The following is a 24,060-nucleotide window of genomic DNA, read 5'->3' on the forward strand; positions in this document are numbered from 1 at the left end:
CTTCTGCTCGCTGAGCTGGTCGCATCGTCATTGTCAAGCCTTCCTTCATAGTAGGGTTATATATTTGTGCGTCTCCCTCCTCTGTGTCATGCTAACGAGTATGATTGCGAGTTTCGTGTCAAGAAGAAGTGGTACTCACCAGTTCTGCCAGTAGTTACTCATCATCTTGGAGGTATGCTTGCTAACATGACTCGCTAGGTTGACAGCGAAACACTCACAGGAGAGAGGGAGCCGAAAAACGATATAAGACAGAGCCGACGAGCGTCCTGACCGGTTCAGCGAAACTGGTTCTGAGACCAATCGTCACAGCGGGAGCGCTTTCCACATCGGCGCATACGATTGTGAATAATGGAAAAACACGAAAATCCCCGTGTCGGTCCGCGTTGTTAGGAAACACAGCTCGGCGAGTGTGGATTTTACGCCATTCCGACGTGCGGGTTCGATGTACAACATATTGCTCATAGAAGAAGAAGACGTCCTGGGATGTTCGATGCGTACGGAAAACCAGTCCCTCTTGAATGGCCGGCGTGGTCATTTCTCGGAAAGCATCCATCTCAGGGGATCGAATGTGCCGACATTTACGTCAAGAGGCAAGAGGACGCAGTGGCCCCCTCGGACGCAACTGCGGGTTGACTCGTGAGAGAGCAAGGCAGGAGCTCACGAAGGAGATTGGCCGGGATCGACAGGATGGTGCGAAGACAGCTCTTGATTCGTAGAAGGAGCGATGGGCGGGACGTTGTTGCCGCCAATGGTTGAAAGAACAGTGGTCGAGAAGTCGGCGAGGGAAGTCAGTCATCACGGTCTACGGCTGGATGAAGAGCAAGAGCGAAGATGTGAGGGAAATTGGCTGGCCAAGGAAACAGGAAGAGAAAGGAAGAAGGAGGGGTGGGGAGGATATCCCTCAGTTCAAACACCTACTTGACTGATGAATGTCATGTACGTGGATTCAAGGAATAGCGATGTCTGAGTCAACGGACTTGATGGCCATGCACAGCTGCACCTGATTTGCCGGGCAAAAGACGAGGGCAAGTTTGACCACGCATGCGTAGATCTGCTGCATGCGTGCGGGGGTGCTTCTTCTCGCGGGGCTGCTCATGATCCTCTAATCCTGCAAAGGAATTGCCAAGCACATGTCCATCACAGTTCGAGCGGCTGCTGCGAAGATCTTGAGCAGCATACCCGAAGGAAAGAGGAACCCGCAGAAAGCCATCATCGCGAGCAGGGGAACTAGTTGAGGGGACAAGTCAGGAAGGAAGTAATGACCGTGGGGACATGCAAGACATATCTCCAGAAGTTGGAAAGCACGATGAACGGCGATTGGTTAGACGCCAAATTGCGGTGCGATTGCCTCTGGAGGGTCGCTGCTTCTGTTTGTGCCAATTGCGCACGACTCGACAATCCGAGATCATATCAACTTGGAGGAAAGCGTGGTCACTATACGACGAAGCTCCCATTCTTCTTCCCCCGGGAATTTTTTCTATTTCTGTTCTTTTTGATCTCCGATACGGTCGTCCTTGCGCCCGACACCCATGATCTTTTGGGGTCAATCGGTGTCGCTCATGGCATGTCGTCTACTGTGGGGAAGGCGCCAAAGAGGCTCTCGGTTTGGCAAGAACCCTGTCTCACTTTCCCTTTCTGTCAAGCTGAACCTTTTTCATTGGCTGTATTTCGGGAACATGGCAGGGATGGCCTGCAGAAGAAAACTGTCCCCTGATGAGAGGACATACACGACTTGGTGACGATGGGATCGAGCAGAAGATGAGGTAGGAGACAACGAGGGTTTGTGAAAGAGGACGAAGAAACTCGAAACCATCCAATTGACCTAGAGGAGCGGACTTTTTTGCCGAGACCACTTTTGGACCACTGATGTGTTGTAGTCGCTAACAATTTCCGCCGTTTGCCAAAAATCCTACAAGAAATGCCTCCCGCGCAGGCTGACAGGGCACGTCCATAAATCTTATCTTGTCTGACTTCGGTCTTGGCGTAAAGGTCTGTTTGTCTCACAAACGGATGCGACGGGAACCCGCAGATCCACTGATGACCAGCGGAACGGAAACTGCACCCCAGATCTTCCTCGTCTGGGCGGACAGATAACCGGAGGGCAGGAAGGAGTTGCAGCTGGAGATGCGCTGCGACTGCTTCGTCTCCAAGACGATTGTGCATGCACATGATCAGGGTGCAGCAGATGCGTTTTCGGGACCGAAGCGTTAGCGAGCTAGCTTTCTTCGTGGGAGTTTCTCGAGTTTCTCAAATTTCCTCCGATCTACTGGGAACTGGTGCCAATTGTTGCCATACGCCCTTCTATTCACCACAAACGGGGTTTCAGATTTGGTTCTCGAATGACATCGGACGATTCTTCATCCGGCACGAGTTGAAGGTTTCAGGCGAAGTTCCGAATGCGTTGATTGTCGACTATCCATCTGTTTGTTTGTCATTTTTCAGTACTCCGATACCTGAAGATCGTTAACGTTTGTTATTCTGTGTCCAGTCTCTCGTCTTTCTCGTCTGCTTATCCCTCCTCACCTCGACTACGGAGTTAAACCTTTGGAGTTACACATTGCCTCACGTTCTTAGCCCCAGTAACATTACACTGAGCGATACAGGATGAAGGGATTGGCACATGTCTACCTGATTTTTCTTGCCGTAGGATGTTGGACATTCCAACTTCCAGCGAATTTCATGATTTCTGAGGGCGTTCTCGGGTCAATAGGAGCGGCTCTTCAGTCACGTATATATTTTACTTCGAATTCTTTTAAAGCAACCCATTCAGCTTCGAAAACGCCAAGTTTGAAGTCATCTTGACCATGGAGTTGGCGACAAATTAAGGCGTTTGACAAATGGACGACACAGAAGGGATGAAAGGACGGAAGTGGAGCAATAACCTCGAGAACTCTGATTCGGACCTTGATTTAACATTCACACCATCCATTGCACCTGGTAAACTATTACCACAGAGACCCATTCACCGAAAAAGCTGCATCAAATCTCTTGTCCGATCTTTCTTCAAGAAGTGCAAATATTCCGAATTTTTGAAGCAGAGTTGTTTAAATCATGACGGATACCACTCTCCCATTCTCTCTTCTCCTTTTTCATGTTCAAAACTTCTAGGGGAAGCTTCTCTACTAACAGGAAGGTAAAGTATCGGTCAAAACGCCAGCAGCTCTCTGGAACAACCATTCTTCTCCTCGTTTTCCAACATCAAGATGGAGTTCACGCGCCCCGACGGCGACGGTGCGTCTCATAGCCGAAAAAGACGGAGGCTTAATGGACTCGTGGAGGAAGAAGTTCATCGTTCAGAACTTCCTCCTCACTACCCTCATTCTAACTATTGCCCTCCTCACCCCAGTCCCTTTCACAATGGTACTCCCTTAGGCGACAACACTTTCCTGGATCAGTCTCCTAGCCAACCTCAAAAGGCCTCGACGGGGTATCAGGACATTCTCCGTTCTAGAGGTAGTAATCATTTTCAGACTAGCATGTACTCTCCCAGCCACCACGACCACAATTATCGGCGACAGAGACCCGCTGCATTCTCCAATGGCTCCATCAAATGCGGCAAGTCTCCCCTAGATTGCCCTCTCCGCCAACCCCAAAAGCCTTCGACGCCATATCAGGACATTGTCCGTCCTGGCAACTATCCTCAGAGTCGCATTCTCTCTCCCAGTTTCCACGACCACAGTTACCCGCCAAAGAGCCCCGCTGCATTCTCAAATGGTTCCCTCAAGCGCGACAACTCTCCCTTGGATTGGTTTCGCCGTCAAACTCACCAATCTTCGGAGCTGGATATGGATATCCTCCGTCCTGGTTATTCCAATGGTTCCATCAAAGGCGACAACTCTCCCTTGGATTTGCCTCTCCGTCATTCTCACCAATCTTCGGCGCTGCATATGGATACCTCTATTATCCATCCTGGAAACAAGTCTCGGAGTGGCACTCATCCTTCCAAGCATCGCGGTCTCAGTCATCTGTCACAGAGCCCCGGCACATTCACCAATGGTTCCCCCGTAGGCGACAACGCCCACTTGGATCGGCCTCGTCGTGAACCTCGCCAATCTCCGGCGGTTGATCTGGATCTCTGTTGAAGCCATCACCAGTTCTTGGCATTCTTGGCACAAGTGGATACGATCCACACATGCTTACCCTGTATATAAGTCGGACTTTATCTTCCTTTTCCCTTTATTCTTTCTCTCTCTTCAATTAATTAAGATATTCACTACTACATTCGTCGTCTTACGTAATCACCTCCTCTATATAGTTTAATAGGTTATAAGCCTGGACATACTATATGTTCCGTAAATAATAGTCAAGTTTACAATTTTTACCTACCCCTCCTTCTTTCCCTTTTTCCCCCTTTATTACCTTTTTTCTCTTTGAGAAAAAAGATATTATTCGCATTTTAAAAGGATTACGCTTTTTACTAAGTATAAATATTGCTATCGATTATAGCTGTTATATATATAGTTTGTGCTCGTATAGACTATGCGTATAGATTACCCTATGTACTATACGTATAGGAAAAACCTTAGTAATTTAAAACGCGGGGATATTTTACTACGTTATAAATATACTAGATTTTTTCTAATATTTTACTATTACAGAATCTATTATATTTTACGAAAATTTTCTTTATTAAAATCGTTCCATTGCTAACGTATTATAAAATTTTATTTACTTTCATATTAACAGAAGCGTAATTTACTGAATAAAGACTGCTTTCGCCCGTTCTCGCTATTTAATTAGTATTTTATATATTCTGCTATCACCGTTGCTTCGCCGGTTATAATATTTATTATTTTGCTACTACCTTGCTTCGTAATAATTTATAAATCCCTTAATAGGTCGGATATTTATATTTATATTTACGGCTCGTCACAATTACCCTATATAATATTTTCAATAAAATTATAAAGTATATCGGTATAACCTCCGGCCGCGCCCTATAAAATCATTGTTTACCCGCTAGTATTTTAAATTTTGCGATTTTATTTATTTTTTAGAAGATATTTCTATTGCACCCTAAATCTTTTACAAATCTTTCTAAAATTCAACTTTTACTGCACCTTTACTATAATCTTCTATTATTATTCTTTCGGGCCTTACTTAAAGTTTAGTATTCCTCTTTCCGCTCCTCCTTTTGCTTTAGCTCCCGCTTCTTTGTTACTGCGTTTTAATACCCGGCCCCGCCAAATATCTAAATTGCAATTATACTTAATAAAGACCTTAATAAAATTATTGTCCTCCTAATTTTCGTTAACGGAGGCGATAATTATATTATTTAGTACTACGCCCTTACTACTTATATTGCCACGTATTCTAAGTACGACGTTATTAATAATCCTAACCCCCTTATCTATTGCCCTAGTATCCCCGAATAGAAATACTATGAGAAAGTCGAAGATTAGAAGACTGAGTAATACTAATAATTTAATCGCCGCTATCCTTAATTTAGAACTAAAAGAAATAAACGTCTAAACTACTTTTTTTATAATTTAATTAAAAAAGAAATTTACGTAGAATAATCCCCCAATATTATCAATAATAATGAAATTCTAATATATAAATTAAATCGAACATTCTATAATTTAAAATAGAATCTACGTATTTAATATAATATATTTACTACGTTCCTCTACGGGCTCGGCTTTACCACGGTACCCGCTGATAAAAGTATTTTTAATAAAAGTACTATTTATATTACCATCCATATTAATAATCTAATTATTACTAGCCTATTTAAATCTAATATTCAAGCCCTAAAAAATACCCTTAATAAACGATTCAAAATAACTAATATAAGTCTATATTTGTATTATTTAAATATAATTATAGTTTACAATAAGTTAAATCGTACCTTCAAATTTAATTCAAAGGCCTACTTCAAAAAAATGTTTAGTAATTTTAATATATTAAACTATAATACTATTTCTACCCCTATAGATACTTATAAAATCCCCAAGCCTATTAACGATTTTAAAACTTACGATACTAATAAATATTAGTATATTAATACTATTAGTTCCTTTATATGTATAATATTTAATATACGTCCGGATATCGCTTTCGTAATATCCTTTTATAACTGATATTTCGCTAAATTAACCCTAACCTATATATTAACTGTAAATGTATTTTTAAATACCTTTATAATATTTATACCTTTTACGTCACTTACTCTAGCCTATCTTCTATCATCCTTACCAATTATTCAAATACTAATTAAAGCGATAATACTTCTACTAAACGCTCTATAAGTAATGATATATTCTATATTAATAGCGCAACTATTAATTAATAATCTAAACGCTAATAAACCGTCACCTTAACATTTTACGAAGTAAAAATTATAATATAAATATAAATAACTAAAAAGAGGATTTAGCTTAAAAAACTATTATTAAATTTATTCTTTATAATTAATTCTATTGCTATTATTTACTATAATAATTGAAGTGCTATAATTCTAACGAAGAACCTATAATACTACTCCTATATGAAATATATGAATATTTAAAAAATATAATACAAGGAAGCGTAAACTATTAAGAACGTAAACTTCCAATATATAGCTACTAAAAAATAAATTACTAATATGTTTATAAAAATTCTACCCTAAAATTTTTTTTAGTAGTATTATTAAATATTAAAATTATTAAAACCTTCTACTTTATTATTACTATTAAAAACTTATTAATACTTTTTTAGTACCTAACTACCTATTTTCCCGTACATATATATTTATTAAACCTTTTATACATAATAATTAATTACTATACTACTTTTTCATCTTTTATTATTTCTATACTGAATTAATCCTTTACCTATAGATCCTACTCCCCCTAACCAAATATATATATATATTAATAGCCTAAGTTGTAACTTTCTAACTTCTATAATATTCCCCAGTATAGGAAATTTTAAAAATCGATTAATATCGTTTATATAGTTTTATGACCTCTATATTAAAAGTTCTTACATTTTTCATCTTTTACTTTTTTATTTTTATTTTTAAAACTTATTACACTTATTATTATATTACCGTCCTTATATCAACCCTCACGGCGGTAATCCTTTTTCCTGCTAGATTTTACTAATACTAACTGTATTAGGCGAAAGAGAAATATTTATAAATAACCTTACTTTTACCGTTTTCGGCCTTTTTCCACCTATTTTCTCATTATAGGGCAATCTATATTTGGATCGAGGGGGAATATTAAAGCCATTACTAATTCTTAGCATTCTTGGCACAAGTGGATACGATCCACACATACTTACCCTATATATAAATCGGACTTTATCCTCCTTTTCCCTTTACTCTTTCTCTCTCTTTAATCAATTAAGATATTCACTACCACATTCGTCGTCTCACGTAATCACCTCCTCCGTATAGTTCAACAATCTCCTCCATCCTGGCAACAATTTTCAGAGTTATATTCCTCTTCACCACGGCCACTTTGACGGATACAATCTACACCAAGACCACCAGCTTGTGGCCCACGCACCTCCCTATAATACAAATCACCTGAATCAACACCATTCGGTCCTGGACCCTGCAACCCAAAAGAATTGGCTACAGGATCGCGACGATGTCTCCCAAAATCTCAAGTTCCACCGGTTACCGTTGACGTTGGATAACAACCAGTTTCCTGCTCCAGATCTCCTCGACCACATCTGGAACATGTCTGTGACACCAGAGGACCTGCTGCCCAGCAAGGGCCCTTTGTCTCCCAGCCGAGGATTATTGTCGAACCATCAGTTCGGCCAGAGCGACTGGGAAGAGTCCGTGGGCGTGGAGCTCGAAGAATCATTTTTCCGCAACGACCTCGGATTTGCGGACAAACCGGTGCTTCCAGAGAGACCGCTCTCTCCAGGTGTCGACTTGGAGGAAGATTTCCCAGATCAATCAAATTATCTGACGGGCCCCAACGGATATTATGGGCAATTCCCAAGTGCATCAACGGAGGCTCAACAAATCCAGCCTCCTCAAACAGCGGCGGTCGTCGAACCCCCTCAAGAAGCGGTGGTCGTCGAACCCCCTCAAGCAGCTGCGGTCGTCGAAGCACCTCAGACAGCCACCAATTCCACCGCTCCCCAGGGTCCATCAATCAAGAGATGTAAAGAGCCGGGCTGCAACCGGCCGAGACTTTTTCAGACGGCGAGGGCCGGAAAGTGCAGACAACATTTAGTAAACTCGATGCCCGAGTCTCGCCTGGGTGCACTCGACCAGGCCGCCACGGCCGACGAAACATTTTGCAGCGGCTGCAACGGCCTCCATCCACAGAGGGCACCCGGCCAGACCTGTTGGGAATGTTTTTGTAAGGGGCGGTGCCGGAGGTTGGGCGTCTGCAACGGCTGCCCGGCTTCCAGGTGCCCGAATCGGGTTGTTGAGGAGGCATGAATCTTCAATAGCACAGGAGAGTAACAGAATGGGTGGATAGGGTGGTGGAAAGTTAATCGGTATCAGCACCGCCACAACCGCAAATCTAGGGGCACGAGCAGTTATTGGGCGGTGAGAATTGGGAATGGCAAACGCCATCACGACGAGACGTCGAACAGTATCATCAAAGGGAGCGAGGGATGCATTCATGGGGTCAGCGGTCAGAGGATGGGTATTGGTTTAGGTATGCCACGGTGGGTGTTATTACCGTTGGCAGTTGGAACATGGGGATTCGGCAAGGTATGTAACAGGGATTCGGGTTAGCCGTTTGCACCGAATCTGGTGGTAAGCGGGTTCGAGGCTTCGGGATATTTCAATCATTCTTATTATCAGCTGTGTCTGATCTTTGTCTTTTCCTGTGTTCTCATTCTGATGGTGATTCATGATTCCATGAATTCCTCTATCTCCTGTTGTCTCCTTTCGGCTCCGAACAGTCCTGTTGTTGGAGATTATTACACCGAGTGGCTGATCCGGCTGCTGAAGTCACTTGAGCTCAGGGTTGAAATTTCTTAATGTTCCATGGGTACCGCCTTCTTCTCTTACCTTTCTTCTTGCTCCAAACTCCAAGGAACAAGCCTTTCCAAAACCGAGCACTTGAGAACATGAAACCGAACGTTGGGGTGTCCTTCTTCAACGACACGCTTACAAGTCGATCCAACGTTCACCTTACGGAACCAGCATGCCATCTCCCAGTGTCACTTTCCAGGACCATGTTCGCGGGGAAATAATGAGGTTGGGGCCAGCGTCACCGTATATATATTCCAGATCGGTATCTTCCACTAGAGGTACCAAACGCCTCACCTTCCAATGGCATTCTCAACGACTACTTTTCGCAACACCGTCGGAGCCCGCTGTTCTCGTTGAAGAGACCAGGGCTTTCTATTCTGGCAGATATATAGGTAAGGTAGCTTCGACATTCCTAACATTGAGACACACCTCGACGAAACCTTTCTTGATCATGGACTGGACGACTGGCTTGGGGGTTCGGCTGGAGACCATCAGCAGTCCCAAATTGCCAATGTATATATGCCCCAAGACTACTAGGACGGCCATGGACAGAACCCTCACCTCCGAAATGACATGGTTCAAGATTTGGAGCTCCCACAGGAGTTCCCTTTAGGCGCTGCGATCCCAGCGTCTGCATCACCGGAGCCTGACGCACCTCAGGTGCTAGCCCTCCCACCCCCGCCCCCCGTTGTCCCGAACGCACATCAAAGGATGTGCAAAGAGCCAGGCTGTAACCTTCCCACCCTTGCTCAGACCAAGAGGTCCAGCAAATGCCGGGACCACATGGAAAATCCGCCTCCTCAGTCTCGCGAGGCCGCTCTTGTCGAAGCTGTTGCAACCGGGCAGGGATACTGCAGCGGTTGCAACGGGCTTCGCCCTCGTCGCGCTCCCGGCAGGTCCTGCTGGGAATGTCTTTGCAAGAACCGGCGCCAGAATTTTGGCGTCTGCGACGGGTGCCCAGGTTCCCGGTGCCCAAATCGGGTGGCTGAGGACGCGTAAATTGGAACACACCGGGGCGTCAACACCCGAAGCTAGGACAGTGACGACGTCTTGCTCGAAGCCAACAACTTCCACGGCCTTCAGCATACCTTACCTAGTAATGGTGTTCCGCAGCAACCCATTTCCGCCGTTATACACAACCCGAATCTAAAGATCTGTGACGAGCCTGGCTGCATTCAGCCAACCTTTCATCAGACGGTAAAGGCAAGAAAGTGCGGGTTTCACTTAGAAAGCCCGCCGCCACAATCCCGGAGGCAACCTCTCAACCAGGCCGCCTCGGCCGGCCAGGACTTTTGCTCCGGATGCAACGGCCTCCGCCCGCGGAGGGAACCCGGCAAAGCCGACTGCGAATGTTTTTTGTAAGGAGCGGCTGCAAAGGCTTGGCTTTTACAACGGGTGCCCGGCTTCCTGGTGAGGTAAATAGGTAGGTTGTTAAGGACGCCTGAATTTTAGCTCGGGAGATTGGCAGAGGGCATGGATGTGGTCTAAGTAACGTATGGTGTACCAGGACGATGCGAAGCTTGAGGGGAAGACGGACCAGCGCGGTTTGACTAGTGGTTTCTTATGTGACATTTGTTTCTTACGTGAGCCTTATTTCTCCAAATATGTAAGCCTCACCAGCCTTGTAAGCGATGATCCAGTTTTTGTCACGATTTCATTCGTCGAGGGTGTAAGGGTCATGTTCATTGGAAAGGCCGATAAGCATCCACATCAGCACTGATAACGACTCAAGATCCAAACCTGGTTCATGATCGAAAGGGAGCCATGGACCAGCTTTGAGCAAAGGAAACCTGACGGGTAGACGGTGAATGGGACCTAGTCTGTGTAAGCCTGAACGAAAATCGGGCAATCACCAGAATTGTGCCCAAAATTGCATTGTGGGATCCCCTCTTTGTTTCCCATAAATTCCATGTTCGCAACTTCCACAGTCTTGTCCTGCTTTCAACCACCATCACCCCCAATACTTCAAGCCATTGTAGGGTAACAACAAGTATTTGTAACTCTGCATAAGAACTCAAAGCAACATCCTCAACCGTAAGTCCACTTCTACTGAATGCTGTTTCAATAGTGGTAGTAAACACTGATACCAATGCGTTTACAGCCTCAGCGATGGGAAGCCAGTCCCGTAACAATGGATTGGGATAACTTCTACGCCCATTTCTCCGCCGGCCAGGTGCCATTGCCTGGTCTTAATCATCTGGTAAGCCTTTATGTCTCACTTCAAGGCTCTATTCCCTTGATTAACACTTCTCCAGAGCCAGAGCAACATGGAGGCGAACGGCACCCCGTCTCCTGCCGTCCAGACCCAACCCCAGGAAGCTGCTCATAACAACCAAAACAACAATGCCATTCCACCTGCTCCCATTGCGCCTGGTGCAGGCGTTCAGAATGTGCACCACTACAATGCGCCGGTACAGCTGGGGGGGCAGGGACTCGGCGAACCCGTGCCCATGTACGTCAACGTTCATGGCGGCTACGTGAACGGTGGCAACGCGAACGGCGGCAGCGTTAACAACAACCATTTCAATGGCGGCAATAACTTGACCGTCCACGCGCCGCCTCCCAACCCGGCCCCGGCCCCGGCCCCGGCCGTGAAGCCCTGCGATCATCCCGGTTGCACCAATCCGGTGAACCATCCAGGCCCGAGGGTCAAGAAATGTGAAGCCCATCTGGTGAGCAGGGTTGGTCCCGGCCGGGCCGCCAAGATGGCCGCATGCCGCACCGCGGGCCTTGACCCCTGCCGTGGCTGCACTTCAGGTCGGCCGCAGAGAGCTCGGGGACAATCGTGCTGGAAGTGTCACCACACCCGCCTCAAGAAGCGACCTAAGTGGATGCCCCGGCTGTCTCTGGGAAACCTGCCCTCGCTATCCGGGCCAGTTTTGAACAAAGTGCCCGCCTTCGGTTACCTCTAGTCGTCTTTTTCCGTTGCTTGGTGTTGTAAAGGGCTTGTACCTAGTTCATCGAAAGGGGAAATTGGGTGCAAGGGAATAGCTATAGGTATTTTCATGGCTTTGAAGTCTCTCCATCAAACCTGGGGTTACGGTAGCATAGAGGTATTTGAGTAGAAATAGACTTCGTTGGCACACTTCCACTTTCAATGATTCTTTTACAACAAGTCGGTACATTATCAAAGCTCGATTGGGTTGATGGTTGCATACCGGTATTAATGTTGCTATGAATCTCTTATGCAAACAAACATTATCCTCTATACCTTATACACTGGGTTTTGATGCATGTCATAATCAGCGGAAGTCACCAACCCTGAGAGTCGTCATGGTCCACAGGCCAAGTGGTTCCTTCTCGGAGCGCCGTTATAGGAATCTCCCCATGTCTACCTCTACCCTCCCCAGCCTACCCGGATTTTCGAGGTGGAGGGCTGCATCAACCCGATCAACCATTTCGGCCCCCGGGCTAAGAAGTGCGAAATGCACTTGCGCAGCCGGATTGGGCCGCGCCGGCGAGCCAGGCTCGATGCTTCCCACGCTTTGGCACTCAACCCGTGCCGTGAGTGCACGTCTGGAAGACCACAGAGGGGGCTCCGCAAGTCCTGGGGCAGGGGCATGGTGACCCGATGAACCTCCACATCCACGGAGGTAACAACTTTTCGTTCATCGGTCCGCCTCATCATCTCCACAACGACAACAATCTGCCGTTGAACAACAATCTCCCATTTAATTTCAACTTCCAAGCCCCTGTTGCCTTATACGCGCCCAACCAGGTCGTCAACCAAGTCCCGGCCGTCCCTGAGGAACCTGGAAAGGTGTGTGATGTGGAACGCTGTGACAACCCCGTGAACCAGCATCACGGCGAAAATCAGCACCACGTGGGAGATGCTCTGGCACACAGCAACAACAACCCCATTATTCCGCCTGAATCCCCTCACCAGCCTCAGGGCGCCATTACCCACCGGCATCACGGTGATCATCAGCACCACGTGGGAAATCCTGTGGCTTGCTGGGACTGTTATCACAAGGGCCGGAAGAAGAAGCATGGCGAATGCCCGGGCTGTGGTTTCGCCGAATGCCCTCGCTTTACCGGTGTCAACTAACCTTGTCGCCCATCCGGACTGCGGATAATGGGAAGGAATTCTGTTATAGGCTGTCATTGTATCAGGGTATGTCTTCCATAGCATCGAGAGGCAAGGCCGCAAGATTGCCTGAAATCGGTACAGGACATAAAGGGCAGGGACATGGAGCAGACCGATGTTGGCATTTCTTTACCACTTCTTTTAGCTTCAGTAGAGGTAGTAACAGGTTGTCATGGGTGCCGTTGAGCTTGGATCAATGGTATTCAAAATAGAATTCTGTGTTCCTGAGCCATAGCTTCGAGAAACAAAGTGATCATAAGTCGATATCCATATCATGAAACATGTGTAACATGCCTCTATTATGAGTGGAATTCCTGATCTCTGAACAATGACTACCTTCTTGTCACCATCTCCCTCACATTTCTCCTACAAATACGCGAATTTCTTCTCTCTCTAACCGTTGATCTCGAAGCCGAACAAGATCACCTCACCTCAAAGTTTACTACCAAGATCTCAACCCCAATCACACATCAACCACACCCCTCCCAAAGAAACCCGTCAGAAATCACCATGACCAAACCCAAGAAGGCCAAGAAAAACCCCAAAAGAAACAAAGTAGGCAAAACCCCCACATCAAAGCACCTAATCCCCACACAAAAGCAGAAACCAATGTGTAAGAACGCCCCAAAGCCAATCAAAGTCCCCAAGCCAGGACCGCTTCCGCAACCGAAACCCCCGAAACCTCCCAAACCAGTCAAGATCAAACATACCAAGGAGTACACCCACGAAGACTGTCCCGGTCCTGGTTGGAACTTCAAGACCGTGTTTTGTCTCAAGACTTTGTATGTTCACCATAAGATGAAAAAGACTGCAAATGGATTCTCCAAAAGAGGTTGTTTCAAGTGCGTTCACTTTCAGAAAGACGAGGAGGCCAAGAAGAGGGGTGAGGAGGGATGCTCGGGATGTATGTGGCCGAAGTGTCCGAGGTATCACCCGGGGCTTTACTTCAGTGAGATTGCTGCGTAGAGGTAGTGAGGGTGTGATGTGGTGGGTGGGTAGAGGGAGTTGGAGTGGACATGGAATGGGAATTTGAAACTGCAAACACTGGCAGACAAAGAAGGTGGAACAAAGGAACGCGGGAGATGTATGATAGTTGCAAGGCAGCAGTATTTTGTTTGGATGTCTTTGAATGGCTTTGTTCTCTTCTTCTGAATCTTGCCGTCCTGTTCCGATGTGGCCTCCTGTTTCGATGGATTGTTTGTGCTGACGTTGTCGTCCCCTTTTCTTGCACATGGCCTCGGTTCACCCCGTGAAGACGGGTCTCCTTGTCCAACACATCTCCCGTCCGGCACGAACTTGAAACCAGGTACCTAGGTATGCATGCGGTGCCTTGTCTTGGGAAAGGGCTGTTTCTAAATGTCTCTTTGTCCGCACCGTCTTTTCGGCAAGTGCCTCCCTCAATTCGCGCCACCCTATCGACTACCCGCCGCACAGATGTTCACATCCAGATCCAGATCCAGATCCAGACCCTGTGTGAGCTTAATATCCACCCCAATCGTTATCCTCTCAGTCATCGTCGTCATCGTCTTCTTCCTTGTTCTCGTATTCGTTGTTATAGTCGTTATCTTCATTCTCTTTTTCGTCGTTCTCGTCGTTCTCGTTACCGCCGTTCTCGTTATCGTTGTTCTTATAATCGCTGTTGGGGTAGATCCCCCATATATTATAAAACAAGTGCCCACGACTTCTGTTGGGACATCCTGTCCAAAGACACCCACGACAGTAATAGCCCAACCCTGTTTGCTTCGACTGTAAACAAAATTCCTTGTGCCAACCCCTCCATTTGTCGTCTTCACTGTCATTGTCTTCGTCGTTGTTGTCTTCTTCCTTGTCGTTGTGTTTGTTGTCGTTCCGGTCATCGTTATTCTCCTCATCGTTGTGCTGCTCATCGTTGTCCCCCTCATAGTTGCTCTCCTCATCGCTGTCCTCCTCATCGTTGTCCCCCTCATAGTTGCTCTCCTCATCGTTGTTCTCGTCATCGTTGTTCTCCTCATCGTTAATCGGGTAGAGTTTATGTTTCTCTCTACGATGGTTCTCCCAACCAAACTGCCTATTCGGGCACTTTTCCCAAAGACACCCAGGACAGTTGTCGTCCTTCCTTTCTCTTCTCAATCTTGCACACTTTCTCGTGTGGAAACACTGCCAACAGTACAAGTTCGGACCACGCCCGGCAACCCCGGCAGTACAACCCGTACAAATCATTTTCCCGGCCGCCTCTGTCTTCCTCCTCTTCTTTGACGAGTTTGAGTTCTCGCTATACATGCTGTTGAGCTTCAAGTGCTTTTTGCAAAGTCGGGCTCCCGGCTGGTGCACTTGGTCGCTACAGCCTTTCTCCCGACAGCTCTCGATAAGTCCCGGACTATTGGACGCGCTGATTGGCGGAGGGGGTGAGGCGGAGACTAGGGGAGAGCGGTAACGTCGATTGCCTGGCCTGTGAGGGTCACTCGGAGGGGTCGCGGAGCGTCTGCGGGGGTGGTGTGGGTTGGGCTGTCTAGAAGAGGAAGACGCAGGTTGCTGAGAAGGACTAGGAGCAAGTTTGCGGGGCCTTATGAACTCAGGGAGGAGAGCCGAAGATGGCTCTGGGCGTCCGGGAAGCCGAGGTATTTGTTGTGAATTAGATGTTGAAGGGGGCCAGAAAAGCAAGGGGGCGGTTTCTCGGTTACTTGACTGACTCGTAGCACGAGAGGACAAAGAGGATTGAGGGGCATCTAGCGCGAGTACCGCCTCGCGCAATGTTCTCTCCTATGCCGTTAGCCTTCCACTTGGGTTGGGTGCTGAGGCAGAGCTATCGGCTCTCCGCTGTGTCTATTCGATGAAATATCTTGATCGTTGTTCGCTTTGTCCATAGGATGACGGGGTATTCGAGGTATAAGACAGCCGCGTGCGGGCAGAGACCTCGCTCGGTGACGCTTCATCCTAAGACCCTGGATGTCTCGGCTTTGGTTGAGGCAACTTCATAGCTACCTCTAGGGGAAAGATTGAAAGTGCAGTTCCGTGTTCGGCAGTTCTGCGTTGAGTGAGTCAAGAGCTCAGAGTCTGGTGGTTGGGCAAGTAGGACGTATTAGTACAAAACTGGGTGTGAGGGATTTGCAGAAGAGGAAGAAAGGCTTCAACTTACTTCTAGACAGTTCCTGGTAACCCACCTGCTGAACGTGCATGGCTCGAAGACGGAACAATCTTGAAGCGACGGATGAGTGTAAAGCGACACAACACGGCTTTTGTCTGCAAGATATGCGGCGCGGTTCGCGGCCAATCCAGTGACATCCTTGGTGTATATCCTCCATCAACATGTTAGAGGAGGGGAAGTTTACATCGAAAGAAAATAAGGTTCGCAGCAAGAGATACAACGGAACAAGGAGAAGAGCAGACCTATCAAGAACTAGAACAACTTTGTTCTTTGTGATGTGTAGACTAAAGAGAGATAACGTAGCAAACCTAAGGTACCGTAGGTCTCCAGACCTCGTAGTCTTCCAAAGCCAGTGGTAACTAACCACCGGCTATGATCACCGAGGCTCGTCCCAGAGCAAACAGTGAAAAAACAAAACACCCCTTCCCTCCCCTAAGCCTCCCTACTGAGAAGCCATAGTACTCATCGATGTCGGCATTATCGCTTCCTCGTAGAACTGTAGACTGAATAGACTCTCCTGTGTTCCCGACATGGTGAGCAACTGTTTGTTGGACAATCTGTCGGTCTCTGTCCACTGTCTAGTTCCATTAGATCGACTCGGCATATCTCTTCGATTACTCCGTTGGTTTGCCTGCCTCCTACAAAGATGGTCGGCGTGAAGGATTGTTGCCGCAGCCCGAACAATGCGTTCAACTTCCTCTTTCTCCGTAGCCGGTGTCACGGCGAAAAGAGCCTGGACGGCCTGGTGCTGGGCCTGAGCGTGGGGCACAGGAATCAGAACTTGCTGTACCCGTGCGACTTTGATGGTGAGAGGCTGATTGACGTTGTTTCAGTCAACCGCCGAGGAGGTGACTTGAGGTTGCTGACCAAAGTTGCCTTGGACCTGGTTGAAGCCGTCAGGCTGGTTGGAGCCAAGAGGCTCGTTGGAACCGAGAGGAGGTGAGCATCCACGTACAGAGTATCTTGACCCTCGGGTAGGGACTTATCCTAAGCGGCCAGGCGAGAAGCCACCGCGGTGAGGGCATTTCCCACTAGGTTGACGACCTCTCCAGCCCTCTCAAGTGCGTGGATGAGCTCCGCTCTAGCCGCAACTGCTGTCTCTGTATGGATGGCCGCCATCCGGAACACAACCTCCTGGGCAGCCTGGACAATCTCCCAGGCTTCCATGGAAGCCGCATCCGCTCTCATCACCTCCTGAAGTGAGATTCGGACGTCCTCCTGCTCCATACCAATTTGGATTGCGTCAGTCGCGACTTCAAACTGGGCCGCGGCTCGCCTCAACAGTTCCCGCACCCTTCTTCCCTGCCTGTGTGCGACCCAGTCATGGCAGCGAGGGCAAGACACGCCAGCCTCCGGGACCTCGCGGAGGTAGCAGCTACTGCAAATGTGGGCCATGGCGACGGCGCTCGACGAGGGATTGACAGATGGCGGATCAGGCGGTGAGAATTGGGCTCGAACTATCCCGTAGCTCGATCACCTTGACTGCTTTGGATCTTGCGGTGTTCTCACGGCTGCTGGATGCGGAGGAGAAATCCCACAATGAGCGTTGGCGGGGAAGTGCCACAGAGGCGGTGACGGATCAAGGTGCTGGCCGGTGGTTGCGATAGGAAGCCAAGCAGCGAGCGCGGGGAGGTACCGCAAAGGACGGATCAAGATGCCGGCTGGTGGTTGCGCGAGAAAGGAGACCGGTTTGGTGGCCGGTAGGTAAGTCTTCCCGGTAATAACAGGCGAGGTGGTCGATATGGGTTGCTTGCGGGTGCTTGTACGGAGCAGACGCCGATTGGAGCGACTTCGAGGTGACAGCAGAGTTGGTATTACAATGTGTCGCGAGGCGGGTGCGAAGAAAGACGAGGCTTACCCGATGGCGCGAACGTGCGCGGGGCAGAACGAGGATTTTGGCGCTGACTTTGGCCGGAGAGAAAAAAGTTGACGGGAGGATATAGTTGACGAGCGGATAGAGTTGACGAGCTGACAGAGTAGAGTAGCGCCCGGAAGTGCGGCTGCGCGGGTTGGTAGTGGGGATTTTGGAGATGTGGTAGGAATAACGGCGGTAGTTCCCAAGGAAATATAGGAGGGATGGAGATGAGATGGGGAGGAGGGTAGTGTTGGTGATGCGCGCGTGGTATTTTGATGCCTGTGCTTGTTGCAAAAGTTGACTACGATGGAGTTGTGATCGAGATATAAAGTAAAAAAGGAAGCAAGAGCTGCCCGCCGGGTTAAAGCGACGGACAAGGCTTACACAGTGCCCACTCGCTGCTCGAAAAGTGGAGCAGAAGTTGTAGCCTTGTAAGTTTTATGTGTCTGGAAACTCGTCCCGGTTGGGAGGATTGGGGGTACCTGAACTGGCATACGAGCTTTAGGGAATATATAAGGAGCTGAAAGTTCTTTTCTGGATTATTATGGCCTCCACGAAGTTCACAATCTTCCTTTCATTTTGCGTGCTCTTTATAATAGAGGGGGATCTGATGCGCCGTCGACTTGACAGCCTCCGTGATCTATTCTTCCATGTCCCCTCATGCTCCGGGGATGGTTGCTATAGGGCTATATCTTGGACCGTCACGATAGTAGGGACAAAGAAGGCGAGAGAGAAGTTGATGTATTCAGAAGGAAGACAAGGCTACGAACGAACGCGAGGAAAAGCTAGCTAAGGGAGGTGGTGCTGGGAAGTGGGTCCAGCCCGGCAAGCAGGCGGCACGGCTGGCACGGCTGGCCGGCTGGGCACAAGACTATATCACATTGCCATAGTTTCACTGTACGGGGACAAAAGCACGACAGAAATTTTGAAAGAAGAACGAGGAACGAATGGGAAAAAGGAGATACGAAACCACGCAAGGACCTTGTACCTTAGGTATCTCCAGCTACGAGAACAGCTTTGTTCTCCCGAGGGCCAACAGGACGCCGGCGCCATCTGCCTCAAGCTCCTCTCGCAACTCAAGGGTACTATACAGCTCGGCAAGATTGAGGACAAGCTCAACTGACGCTTTCTGGTTACCGAGGACGATTGCAAGAAGGCCGAGAAGGAGAAGGCCGAGACGGAGGAGGCTGTTGCGTCACTGCAGCAAATAAAAACTAAAACTCGTACAAAACTCCACTCGGGGTGTCTCAAAAACGACCTTCAGGCAACTAATGCCATAGTCCAGACCTCGGAAGTGTTCCAAACCCAGTGGTAACTAGCCACCGGCCACGGCCATCGAGGACCGTTCCCGAGGAACAGGAAACCCTTGGAACCATGCTTCCTTTCCCCACAGCTTCTCATCGGAAAGCTTTTGTGACCATCCTTACAGTAACGTCGCTTCTTAATAGACTTTTGGGTCTCCGTTACAGCGCTAGAAATAACTCAACTTACTCGACTCGACTCGACTCAACTCAGCTCAACTCGACTCAACTCGGGGATTTTGGCTCGAGTTACAACTCGACTTAGGACCCTCGAGTTGAGTTACCGAGTTGGCCGCCTTCTTAGCAAACCTGCAGAATTTTTTTTTGTAGTAAAAGTGCATTGGTTTTGGCCGGGGACCGGATTTTGAAGAGAGTACTCGGGTGAGGGTTAGGGTTATATATAGCCTCACGGTCTTGGCAACTTGCTCGACTCAACTCGACTCAACTCAACTCGATTCAACTCGAAATCTCGAATTGCCCCACTCAACTAACTCGAACCCCCGAGTTGAGTTGAAACGAGTTATTTCTAGCGCTGCTCCGTTATAGTGAGTATCGTCATTCTGGGACTTTCTGTCGGTCTGTATCTACCCCCTGGCCCTGCTTGCTTGATATGGCGAATCTGTTTGCTTCACTTTCACGCCTTGAAGGTTCGTCTTGAATCCTCATATCCCATCTTAATTAGCAAACGACAAGTCGGGAAACGGCCTGCTGTGATCTGTTGGTCGAGGGGCTTCCGTCCAGGTGCCAAGTGGTGTCCTCCTGGCACGACAGGTTGTCCCATTCCATATACTTTCCGTCGGAGTAAACCGCCTAGTTGTCGTGAGGCAGTACACCGTTATCCTGCTGGACAGCAAGAAGATGGGCGTCAGGATAGGCGTTGTTTACGCCCGCGGGAGCGGCCAGTCGAGTAGTAACCACATCCCAAGCCCGAACCGCGCGGTTGGAAACTTCGGCAGACTGTTCATACGCGCGGATCAGTGCCGGCAAAGCCGTTTCTGCTTTAGGCGCATCGATGGCGGCCAGCCGGACCCAAACCTCATGGACTTCTTGGAGAATATCGAAGGCTTCCCGAGAAGCTTCAAAAGCGCCAAGTGACTCCCGACTAGCAATCAGGAACGTGTCTGCGGCCACAGCAATCAGCACTGCGTCCAACGCAGTTAGGAACCTTTCCCGAGCTTCTCCAAGCAGTAGGGTTAGTCTCCTCCGAAAACCGGCCACCGCTCTCATATGCCTGCAGCGAGCACATGACTCTCCCGGGTGCGGGGCTTCCCGTATGTAGCAACTGCTACAGTAAAAGCCGCCGTTATGTAGGATCTCGTTCATCCTGCGACGCCTCAACAGGCCTGGCCTATTTTCCAGGCACTCAGACATGTCCTGGCGTTGGGCAAATGGACATGCCTTACTTCGCAATTGCGACACATCAGAAGAGTCTCAAGATAGTCGATCCACAAGGCTGGGGGATGGTCAAAGGGGTGCCCCCCGGCCTGATGATTGGCAGCCTGGTCCTCATGTTGGTCAACGACCACCGGCTGGTTCTGGTTCGCGGGTTGGTTCGCGGGTTGATTGATGGCTAGGTGGTTCTGGTTCGCCGCATTATTGACGGCTAAGTGGTTGTGGCTCGCAGGTTGATTGACGGCTAGGTGGTTCTGATTGGGAGGAGGATTGACCTCGACCGGCTGGTAGTGGACGATAGGATTGTTGTTAACCTGCTCGTCTTGTACGCCGGGTTGGTGGCCCTGTTGAGCAAGTTAGTTACATACAAGAAGCGACGAAGATACCATCATGGGTGTGACTGATGCGTCTAAGGGGAAGCATCATAGTGTTGGCGTACCTGAACGATGACAGGATGCTGAGGGATCTGTCCTTCTTCATCCATCTCCTCAGTTTACCAGAAAGAACCAGTGTGTGCGCTGCGCGGGGAAGCGGAGGAAATTCTCTGATCCTCTGAGAGGAGTGGGCGCGTTCAGAGAAAACGAAGTTAGGGAAGGTCTGGGGATGTGGGTTGGGGGTGGTGGATTGGGTAGGAGGAAGGAGCGCGGTGGTTGTCTCTAAGGAGAGATGCGCAAGACGGGGAAGATATGCGCAGGATGGGGAGAGATGAGGAGTTATGGGGAGAGATGGGGAGAGATGGGGAGAGATGAGGGGGAGGGTTGACGGTTACTGAGTGTGTTGCGCGTGTGCGAAGACATCTGTGTCTGGTGCTTGTCCCAACAGTTGACCACAATATGATTAAGGTAGTCGTCGAGTAGGACGGCAAAAAAAAGAAGAAAAAAAGAAGCTACTCGCTGGATTTCCACGAAGCGAGAGTGCCCTGCCAACGACCGTTACCCAGTCCCCACTCGGTCCTTGAAACAGTGGAGTAGAAGTTGGAATTTGGGTGTGTCGGGGAAGCCGTCCAAGCAACATGAGACGGTTTGCTCCCACAAGGTACGTACTCGAAGTGCACGGAGAAGTTCTGGGGATAAATAGGGCGTACGGACCGCTTCGATCTTGCCATCCACGATGTTTACAATGCTCTTTACTTCATGGGGAGCCCTTAGGCATTCAGACAGATCTGATCCGGGGTTGACTTGACAGCCTTTGTGACCTGCTCTCCCTATTTCCCTCGTCTTCGAGGATTCGAAGCTACAGGGCCGCATCCCCTAGAAAAAGCTCTGTTATGTCACTGTACGAGTAGAGAAGCACCATAAAATCTTGGAAGAAGGACGAGGAAAGAATGGGAGAGATATGAAACCATACCCAGACTATATAGGTATTTCTAGGTGATGACGACGAGAACAGCTTGTTCTCCAGCATCAGGGTAGCAAATAGAAACTAAAACTCGTACAATACTCCGCTCGGGTATCTTCCAAAGCCAATCAACGCCCTACTCCAAGCTTCCCAAGTCCGTAGCAACCTCACTACCGGCTTCCTTCATCTGCCTAGTAAGATTCGAGGGCAGACGTACCAACCCAAATCACAGACCTTCCTAATCCCTTCGCCTACTCCGCCTACTCTTCATGCTTGATGACGGAGACTGCCTGTTTAGTATCAAGATACTCGAGCCTCCAGTCGACGGGTCCTTTGCGCCGTGGCGACGGCAGTTCTGATTCGAGGTCTCTCCGGTCTTATGGAGCGGATTCGGTCGCTTCGGGTTGTCCTTGCCGTCCTTGGGCAGTTTGATCCCTGACATATCGTCCCAACCCACCATGTTGAACCCCAGATGATAGCATTGTCGAACAACACTGATTATAGCTCAGTTGTCCGTCTGGGGAACGGGGTTGTACTCTTGGTGCCCGAAACGGTCGATGGCCAACAAGATATCGTCCGGATAGGGATCGTCATCATCATTATCCTCCTCAGGCGCGACCAGCGGAGGAATATTGTAATCGTTGGGCAGGAGATCGTCCGGACCGTGTTGAATTTCGTCAAACAGCTGAGGCATACCTGGCAAAGTGAGGTTGCCCTCAAACGCTTGAGGAATAAGGTGGTCCTGGTCGTGTTGATTCTGATTGTGCTGTTGAGCAGCGGGCTGTGGCAGATTGTTATCGTAGAAGAAGTGATCATTGGGGGAGTGATGACGCTGGCCAGGTAGATCAGGCACCTCCAGCGGGATGACGTTGTTTTGGTCTACCAGAGGAACACGGGGGTAGTGTTGATCATCATGTTGATTAGCAGTGGGGTTCTGCTGAATGGGATGCTGCTCTGGATGCTGAGCTGGATGCTGGCCTGGCTCCTGAATATGATGCTGCTCTGGCTGCTGAGCGGGATGCTGGCCTGGGTGCTGAGCGAGATGTTGGCCTGGGTGCTGAGCGTGATGCTGCTCTGGCTGCTGAGCGAGATGTTGGCCTGGGTGCTGAGCGTGATGCTTCTCTGGCTGCTGAGCTGGATGCTGCTCTGGGTGCTGAGCGAGTATCTGAGGGACGAAGCTGTTGATGTTTGACAAGGCTTCTGCATGGTGCTGGTCCTCGTTCTCCTGTCCCATCCAACCAGCGGTAGCGGAAACGAAGGCATCCTGTGCCAAACGTGACACTTCCTGATACACCTCCACTGCGTCATGGAAATCCGGCGCGATGGCGCCTGCCCTTGCCGCATCAAGCTCCGTGAGCTCTCGCAAGATCTGATGGGCCCGATCTAATAGCTTGAAGACGTTGCGTACAGTGAGGATGGCCCTCATAGCATCCTTTACGGCAACAACAGCGTTGTCTTCAGTTCCCACAGACTCTGCCACCTCGCGCACGATTGCCAACTTCCTCCTTGCCGGTACAAGGCGGGCGATCAGCTTCCGTCTAAGCTTTGCCGCTAGCCTCATACGAAGACAGCGAGCGCAAGAATGCCCAAGAATGGGCGTTTCTCGTATGTAGCAGCTGCTACAATAAAATCCACCTATGTGGAGAATGCGGTACATATCCCTCCGGCGTTGAGGGCCAGGGCTGTTTTCCAGGCAATCTATACACCTGGTTGCGCCCGGGAGGTGCACATGACTCTCCGAGCACACATCACACAGTGGTAGTGTTTCCAGTAAAGCGACCCAGAAGTCGGGTGGCCTGGCGTAGTGATCTTCGGCGGGCAGATTGCCTTGGGCGTGGGCGTCCATGACGGCGGTATCTGGCGAAGAGTCTGTAGCGGGAGATACTGAGGGCGAATTTGAAGAGGGTGAGCGATAGATCGCTCGGGAATTGTAGGCTTCGTCCGTACGGAAGCAGGTCAAGGTGAAGCTGAATGCTCCCCCTCGGCTTGGGAGGTCCAGCGACCGGAACGAAACAGCTACCA

The 24,060-nt window shown here is 49.0% G+C and overlaps 10 protein-coding genes across 10 annotated transcripts; 5 read left to right on the plus strand and 5 right to left on the minus strand.

Moving 5' to 3' along the window:
- Positions 1 to 3,203: 3,203 nt before the first annotated feature.
- B0H65DRAFT_446898 (uncharacterized protein) lies at positions 3,204 to 4,082 on the plus strand (the record flags this gene model as incomplete). The annotated part of the gene is made up of 1 exon (XM_062825827.1): positions 3,204 to 4,082. One exon carries the CDS (start codon positions 3,204 to 3,206, stop codon positions 4,080 to 4,082), a length of 879 nt encoding a protein of 292 aa, XP_062676790.1.
- A 3,593-nt stretch (positions 4,083 to 7,675) lies between these two features.
- B0H65DRAFT_446899 (uncharacterized protein) lies at positions 7,676 to 8,435 on the plus strand (the record flags this gene model as incomplete). The annotated part of the gene is made up of 2 exons (XM_062825828.1): positions 7,676 to 8,111; positions 8,407 to 8,435. 2 exons carry the CDS (start codon positions 7,676 to 7,678, stop codon positions 8,433 to 8,435), a joined length of 465 nt encoding a protein of 154 aa, XP_062676791.1.
- A 1,169-nt stretch (positions 8,436 to 9,604) lies between these two features.
- Positions 9,605 to 10,027, minus strand: B0H65DRAFT_437071 (uncharacterized protein; the record flags this gene model as incomplete). Its single annotated transcript, XM_062825285.1, has 1 exon — positions 9,605 to 10,027. The coding sequence occupies one exon, from the start codon at positions 10,025 to 10,027 to the stop codon at positions 9,605 to 9,607; it is 423 nt and encodes a 140-aa protein (XP_062676792.1).
- Positions 10,028 to 11,072: 1,045 nt separating this feature from the next.
- Positions 11,073 to 11,853, plus strand: B0H65DRAFT_553570 (uncharacterized protein; the record flags this gene model as incomplete). Its single annotated transcript, XM_062829972.1, has 2 exons — positions 11,073 to 11,141; positions 11,197 to 11,853. 2 exons carry the CDS (start codon positions 11,073 to 11,075, stop codon positions 11,851 to 11,853), a joined length of 726 nt encoding a protein of 241 aa, XP_062676793.1.
- A 1,862-nt stretch (positions 11,854 to 13,715) lies between these two features.
- Positions 13,716 to 13,985, plus strand: B0H65DRAFT_392266 (uncharacterized protein; the record flags this gene model as incomplete). Its single annotated transcript, XM_062823753.1, has 1 exon — positions 13,716 to 13,985. A coding segment is annotated over one exon (270 nt), but the record flags the coding sequence as incomplete, so codon positions are not given.
- Positions 13,986 to 14,352: 367 nt separating this feature from the next.
- On the minus strand, positions 14,353 to 15,227 carry B0H65DRAFT_566026 (uncharacterized protein; the record flags this gene model as incomplete). Its single annotated transcript, XM_062830309.1, has 1 exon — positions 14,353 to 15,227. The coding sequence occupies one exon, from the start codon at positions 15,225 to 15,227 to the stop codon at positions 14,535 to 14,537; it is 693 nt and encodes a 230-aa protein (XP_062676795.1). The 3' UTR covers positions 14,353 to 14,534.
- A 1,912-nt stretch (positions 15,228 to 17,139) lies between these two features.
- Positions 17,140 to 17,547, minus strand: B0H65DRAFT_436959 (uncharacterized protein; the record flags this gene model as incomplete). Its single annotated transcript, XM_062825273.1, has 1 exon — positions 17,140 to 17,547. One exon carries the CDS (start codon positions 17,545 to 17,547, stop codon positions 17,140 to 17,142), a length of 408 nt encoding a protein of 135 aa, XP_062676796.1.
- Positions 17,548 to 17,806: 259 nt separating this feature from the next.
- B0H65DRAFT_553573 (uncharacterized protein) lies at positions 17,807 to 19,130 on the plus strand (the record flags this gene model as incomplete). The annotated part of the gene is made up of 2 exons (XM_062829973.1): positions 17,807 to 17,856; positions 19,001 to 19,130. The coding sequence occupies 2 exons, from the start codon at positions 17,807 to 17,809 to the stop codon at positions 19,128 to 19,130; spliced, it is 180 nt and encodes a 59-aa protein (XP_062676797.1).
- A 982-nt stretch (positions 19,131 to 20,112) lies between these two features.
- On the minus strand, positions 20,113 to 21,184 carry B0H65DRAFT_566032 (uncharacterized protein; the record flags this gene model as incomplete). Its single annotated transcript, XM_062830310.1, has 3 exons — positions 20,113 to 20,450; positions 20,726 to 21,044; positions 21,140 to 21,184. 3 exons carry the CDS (start codon positions 21,182 to 21,184, stop codon positions 20,119 to 20,121), a joined length of 696 nt encoding a protein of 231 aa, XP_062676798.1. The 3' UTR covers positions 20,113 to 20,118.
- Positions 21,185 to 22,543: 1,359 nt separating this feature from the next.
- Positions 22,544 to 23,884, minus strand: B0H65DRAFT_437050 (uncharacterized protein; the record flags this gene model as incomplete). The annotated part of the gene is made up of 2 exons (XM_062825282.1): positions 22,544 to 22,723; positions 22,907 to 23,884. 2 exons carry the CDS (start codon positions 23,882 to 23,884, stop codon positions 22,544 to 22,546), a joined length of 1,158 nt encoding a protein of 385 aa, XP_062676799.1.
- Positions 23,885 to 24,060: the final 176 nt, after the last annotated feature.

The sequence above is a fragment of the Neurospora tetraspora genome (genome assembly GCF_033439725.1).
Source record: "Neurospora tetraspora strain CBS 560.94 chromosome Unknown B0H65scaffold_10, whole genome shotgun sequence".
Taxonomy (NCBI): Eukaryota; Fungi; Ascomycota; class Sordariomycetes; order Sordariales; family Sordariaceae; genus Neurospora; species Neurospora tetraspora.